The 6562-nt window shown below is 45.3% G+C and overlaps 1 protein-coding gene across 1 annotated transcript in view; it reads left to right on the forward strand.

Moving 5' to 3' along the window:
- The first annotated feature begins 6321 nt into the window (after positions 1-6321).
- The window catches only part of UGDH (UDP-glucose 6-dehydrogenase), a 15160-nt gene continuing 14919 nt past the window's right edge, over positions 6322-6562 (forward strand). Inside the window, 1 exon segment of the mRNA XM_085322847.1 lies at positions 6322-6470. Coding sequence (XP_085178973.1) covers positions 6322-6470 — 149 coding nt within the window.

Raw genomic sequence — 6562 nt, forward strand, 5'->3', positions numbered from 1 at the left:
TTTTTTGTGTATCCCAACCAAGTCAGAATGATTATCAGCATTTTGAGACACTTCTATCACCAACACACATCTGAAGCCAAACATACCCATCATGTTACTTAATTTTTAATCAAATCCTATTACTTCTGGGATTCACAGTCTATTATTTTCTAGCCCCAGTTCTTTGCAGTGACACACTCAAATCCCAAAGTCTGTACGTCTGCGTTGGACTGTGTAATATTGATAAAGCAAGAAATCGTTGGGGCTTTTTGTATGCTGCCTGGAGCAGCCCGCGTTGAAGGAGTGGGTGGTCGGACGCCGCTAGGAGGGCTGTGACTTTCCCTGGCGGCCGCTCAGCCCGCGCCAGCGGTGCTGCGAGGTGGCAGAGTGCTGAGGGATGCTGCTGCGGATCGGGGCAGCGCGCGGAAGCCGGGGGGACCCGCAGCTTCCCTCGCCGAGCCCGCGGGGTGCCCGGCCTCTGCAGCCGCGCCGATCCCAGCGCTGGGCATTTCCGCGTTAACCCCGGGGACGAGGAAGGGAGAACGCCGCGGGAGCACTAGGGTTTCAAATAATCTGCAGCTAGCCAGAGACAGCGGTAATAAACAGCAGGGAATCGGAAACAAAATCTCAAGTGCTTTAGGCATTCCGCTCAATTTAGAAGCTCTTAATCAGAAATCATTAATGCCCACTTGTCAAGATTTAACCTTTTCCCAGAACATGAGGTTATAAGCATAAGTAAGCCTCCTAAATTAAAGCTAAATTTCCTATTTCAAACTTTGCTCATAAATACACTTGTTAAAATGGTTGGCAAGGTTATACCTGCCTGTTACGAAAAGTCACATAGAATGGAAATGAGAAAAACACAAATTTAAATTCACTCTGCTGGATTGAGCCAAATGAGGCCTGGCTGTCTGAGACTGCCAGGTAAGTGGAAAAGATTACTCTGCCTCAAACATGCTTTATACGATGTTTGAGGAGAAATGCAAGAAAGCATTGCAAYGTGTTATTCCATTATCATGATCTGAGTTCCTTAGAAAAATGTACAACTTAAATTCTTTTCTCTTTCTGCTTTTCTCCTGCTTGTTTGGTAACAGTCAACAGCGTACAGTGCAATTCACTGCGAAATGTGGAAATTCAGGTGAGGGAAGAACAGGAGCGCATCCCTGTGTGTTGTAAAACAGCCCAGCTCCACAGGTTGCCAGGAAGTAATGCTGGTTGACACTGACTGAAGATTTGGCCATTTCATACATGAAGAACAGTCGAACCTGCGTTATCTGATCTTTGTCACAAATATTGCCAAACCCCATAGCAGATGCTTTGTAACGAAGTATAATAATTAGAATCTGGCTTCTCCATTTCCTTATTAGGATGTATAGAAAGCAGTGCTAGTTAAAAAGGATGTCTGGAAGAAACATATTTTACTAAATTGTAATAAAGTATTAATTCATCAYAGGTCTGACTGACTTTTTTAAATTTCACTCTTGCTCTTATGGAAATGATAAAATATCTTACACAATATTGATTGAAAGTACAGCAATAATTTCTAATCAGAATGACGTGTAGCAAGCTTAAACAATAAATCTGCATGTGTGGTGGTTGTCRTTACGGTCTGCAAGCTACAAATACTGAAACAAAGAAATACATTTTCTGTGACTGTGCAGTTTTCAAAGACTTAACTGTTTTAAAATTCTCGATGGTCAATAATTTCTCTTTACTAAGAATACCCTCAAAATCAAAGAAAAGATATTAGAGCCAAGAAAATGTTTCTTAAGTAGACTACCAAAAAAACATTTTATGACATTCTGAAGGTCACAACTGTTACCTCGATATGAAAAATTAATCTTGGAAAAGATGCAATATCTCAGTTAACAGCAGAACTTGGAGATGAAACGATAAATGATAAATTGAGTATGATTGGCAAGCAAATGATCTATAGAAGCCCTTACAGGACAGGATACTGCAGCAAGGACTGCATGCAACGTATACAAATGTACTTTTTTTATCATTATTTTGAAGAGCAAAAATCTGGTTTCTTCAACTCTCCCAGTGATTTCATGCAGCTTTGTTTTCCATTTCAATTTCGTACAGATGAAATAGAAAATCCAAATACGCATTTTTCCCATTTCATYAAACTTCATAGCTTGCGACTTGAATCACAAGTGCATCTTGCCTCTGACCTCCCCTGGTTGTATACTTCTTTTGGGCTTCACTGTGGAGGAGGAAGAGATTAAGCCAAGTTTTCTTTTAGCTATTTTGTAAGAGTGAATCAAATCCTCACCTTATGTGAATAACTGTTAAGGCAATAGGACAACTCAGCTGATTAAAACCCTTGAAAGAAGTATTGCAACAAAACGATTTCTCTCCAATAGGGCTGTGATGAAAAACAGTTCCTTATCTAACTGTTCTTACTTCCATTCTTCTACCGCATTATTTCTTAGCATTTAAGACTTCCTTTTCTTTCNNNTGGTTGTTATGCCTGAAGTGTCTCTCCTGTTGGGAGATTTAGTATGCTCCATATTTGTAAAAGCAATTCTGCTGCCCACAGCACTGCTTCTGAAGGCACAGCTTTGATGTCTGGTATAATGTATGGTGGTTTTCAAAAGAATATTGGAAGGGAAAAAGAGAGGTATTTATTAAACAATAGATAAGGCCTTCAAATGTAATCGTGCCTAGGAGGAAGTGTGAATAATTTGTGTGTGTACTGAGAGACAGATTTAAATAATCTAATTAAAAGAAGGTCATATACTRGAAGACAAAACTGTGTCATGCAAGAACTAAAGAATAGGATTTATAAGGACTTTCTCATYGGAAGTTTCAGGCTGCTCTTCCTTTGGTTTTGGGAGCCTTTTAATCCTGCATGGCTCTTTGCCTTTCGTGGCGGTGCCCACAGGTCCAAGTTATTGTCCAGATGCTGTGGGCCCTATACAAAAAGACGCAGTGCCCCTGGCCAAAAAGATCACTCCATCCTGGGACAATTTTTTACTGATAATAGCAGTTTGGTGTGCTGGCTGTCACTAATAAAAATACTATATTGGATTAATCATAAACTATTTAGGCTCTGAAAGAGACGGGCTGCGGAGCCAAGTTGAAGCTCCGGCGCGCTGGGAGGAGAGGAGCGCGCGCGAGTGCCGGGCAGAAGGCGCAGCCCGTCTCTCACGACAGCTCGTAACCACGGCTCGAAGCAGCGGCGGCTGCGGTTGGCTCTCGAGGCGCATCGGCGCTCAGCCGGGCGACGTCCTCGCCGGCGTCCTAACCCGGCATACGGGTTACAACCACCAGCAGCTGTCCGTGCCTGGGGGGGGAACCCGCAGGCCCTGTCCCACGTCTCCCCGCGGCACCTCCTTCCTTTGGCACGCAGCAAAACGCAAAGGGTGGTTGCAGCTGCGCGTCCAGCTGGGCACGTCTCCCGGGCCTTCGCGTGCCTTGCTCCGGGACTGCGGCCAAGCGGCTCAGGCTTCCCTGTTACGAGTGGCGTTGCCTCGTGGTTGCACTGGGTTAAACATTAAAAGAGGGGTCGATGGGCAATGACTGGTGTTTGTTGAATCCGTGTCTGATGTCAGTGTCACAAAGTGGTTGGAAAAACACAGCTGCCTCTAGTTAACATCCAGCCGGAGTCTGCAAGGGAATTACACTGGCGTTACACACTCGCTAAATAAAATACATGGAATTTCTTTAATATCTGGGGTTCCTCGATTGCTTTTCCACTCACCTCCAACATCGGTGCTCTGACGACTAGGTTATGTCCTTGTGCACTCGCTTGCTCTGTCTTTCCTTCCTTTCCCTTTCCCCCATCCCCCAAATTCTTGTAAATTGTGATTTGCTGCAAAAGAGGTGAGGAGYGCCCCTGCCAGCCGCCTCCTCGCAGCAGCGAGATGGTTTCCAGGCAYGAGGCCAAGAGGGGCCTGAGCCCTCTCCCCTCTCTTTCGCAGCGAGGAAAGAAGATGAAATCGGATCTTGCAGTGGTACGTGCTCCAGCCGTTGAGCTCTTCTTTTCAGAAGTGGTTCCTGCTTTCGTTAGTCAAGCGTTAATGAAYGAGGTGGTCTCACCACTTCAGACCATGCGGAGCTTGGTCCTGCTGGGGGAGACTTCGCTGGAGCACGCACTGGGGATCAGAGCACACWGCAAAGGAACTGCTCGTGGTCCGGACCAGACCACTCAGCTGTAGGGCACCTGAGCTGCTCAGGCCAGCTCTGAGYGCACACCGAAGGAGATCTTTAGGAGACATAGGAAAACATATTGGTAAAATTGAGAACATTTTGATTTTACAGGACTTTTGGAGTCCATCTACTAAGACACTCTGAGGATTTAACACTAGGTTATTAACTCCATCCTATGCGTGTCTGCAGCCYAAAGCTTATAAACACCTTTTAAAAAATGCCTATTTTCAAGCAGGTGTGTATGAATTATGCTTCCCTGGMCCTCCTGGGCATGCTTCCACCATTCAGGCTGTTAATATCAGGATCTGGAAAGATATATCCTGGCAAGATATTAAAAGTAAGCAGTGCTCTCATAAGTATAAATTCCTTATAGTTAAATTATTATGCAGGTGATGGCGTTTAAAATGTCAAATTCTGGCTGAATGGAACAGTGACTAATCAATCCTATCAGTAGCCTTCTCAGTTGTGATTCCAAAATAAGACAGAAGAACTTAACTGAAAGACTGAAGAATGAGATGAATCCTATGGGGAGGCTCCTGACCTAGTTTGCAAAGCATGAAAATTATTAGGGATAGCAACAATCCTTTGCTGATGCTGCTGTTCAACTCACTGGATGCCCTGCTAAGGTATCTTGCAGCAGYTAACTAAGGGAATATTTTAGATTAAATCTTGCATTAATACACATATGAAAATCATAAATTATAAATGCAAACTAGACTACTGTGATATGATTTGACATCCTCTATAGCAYGGGTCAGAGGATTTACATTAATTATTTCCTTTTTGCACTAAAAATTATCTTTTAGAAAAACTTTCCAGAAATGGACCGTCTCTGCAGATGGTTTCAGTGGTTACATATCCTCACTATTAGAAAACATCCATTCTGAATCTGAATTTGTCAAGCTCTAAATTTTAGCRTTTATGTTTTGCTAAGCTGAAGGAATGATTGTCAAGTTTCTGTTGTCACAGGACATGAGTGTGGCAAAACTTTGTTTTACCTCACTTCCAAGTTAAATACATGGAGTAAGAAGGAAAGGCGTGGTATCTCAGCATGAGGTCCAGATTGGCCAATAYGCTGAGCAGGGAGCCACTAATCTAGTCAAAAGGTGATGCCGAAGAAAAAGATACACCTGAAATCCCATTCCTCATGTTATTTAGGTTATTGACTCCTCACTGCAAAAAGATTCACAGCCTACACTGAGTGGGCCTTTAAAAAATAAAGCAGAATTTGCACTTTTAATTTAAAATGTGGCCAGCAGTGGGCTTGCCTCATCTGTTTTGTCCTGACCTAGAGCTGTTTTTCCCAAGCAGGGTGTTTCAGAGGGTCCAAAGCTGTGCCCTGAAGCTTTACAGAACTTTTATTGCCTCTGTGCAGTGTTGCAAAATATGGTACTTATTGGCAAATGATAGGTCTGCCTGAGGTGAAAAAAATAAAGAACAACCAATAATTTAGAAGTCAGACTGTGCAGTAAAGAAGCGTGAGACCCAAGCTCCATGCCCTTTCCACACAAATGGCTCCCAGTCCCCCATCCTCCACCCCCGGGCCGTGTCCTAACCAGCGGAGCGGAGGCTGTAGGGGAAACCAAAGCCGCGCTGCCCGCTCTTCCCGGAGGGGCGGGCAGTTCTGCAGACGGGAATGCAGGGGCCGTATCCCGGAAGGGGAGCGTGACCGGGCAGTCCGTCAGCGGGGGCTGCCTTGCCCGGGCTTCGTCTTCCTCGGGAAAAGGGTGTGTTCAAACTGAGCGATGAGACAAGGCATTCCTTAACTCCGGCATAAACGAGGCGAACTCCGCGCCTCTGTCCGGGAGCGCCTTGGCTATCCACGCCGGCTCGGCTAGGATCGGCGACTGAGACTGCAAACTTGAGTAGGTTCTTTTGGTAGAAACACACATCTTTACTGTATCTTTCCAGAAGGACCAGTGAGTGAGAAGGAAAAGACTTACTCCAGCAGGAAGAGATTCTTGTATGGAAATATCACGTCCCTCAGAGCCTTTTATCAACTACAAGCAAAAGATAGAGACAATGAGAGTATGACAATGCCGACAGCAGGGACACTCTCTTTTTAACACCTTTAATTGATGAAAATGCCGTATGAGAACAAAGCAGCATTATTATTAACAAGCACACGAGTTACCTAATTTGGCAATGTTTAACATTGAATTTGTACTCTGTCAAAGAGCATAAATGACCGCAGTGCCGCGGATGCAGCAGCAGAGCAGCTTCTGCGTGTCCCGGAGGTTCGGCGCAAGCGGAGCGGAGGTTTCGGAAACCCTCCCGCTCCCGCAGTCAGACAGCCAGGCCGGTAACACAGCACGTCTGTGCAAAAGGCAAGGGTAATACCCGAGGCCTGTAGGTAAACTAACAGGCGCCAGCTCCGCGGCCACGGCGCCCCGCGGCCCGCTCCCCCACAGCGAGGCGAGGGGGC

The sequence above is a fragment of the Rhea americana genome, unplaced genomic scaffold (assembly GCF_003343005.1).
Source record: "Rhea americana isolate MKP2758 unplaced genomic scaffold, rheAme1 scaffold_8, whole genome shotgun sequence".
In the NCBI taxonomy this organism is placed as follows: domain Eukaryota; kingdom Metazoa; phylum Chordata; class Aves; order Rheiformes; family Rheidae; genus Rhea; species Rhea americana.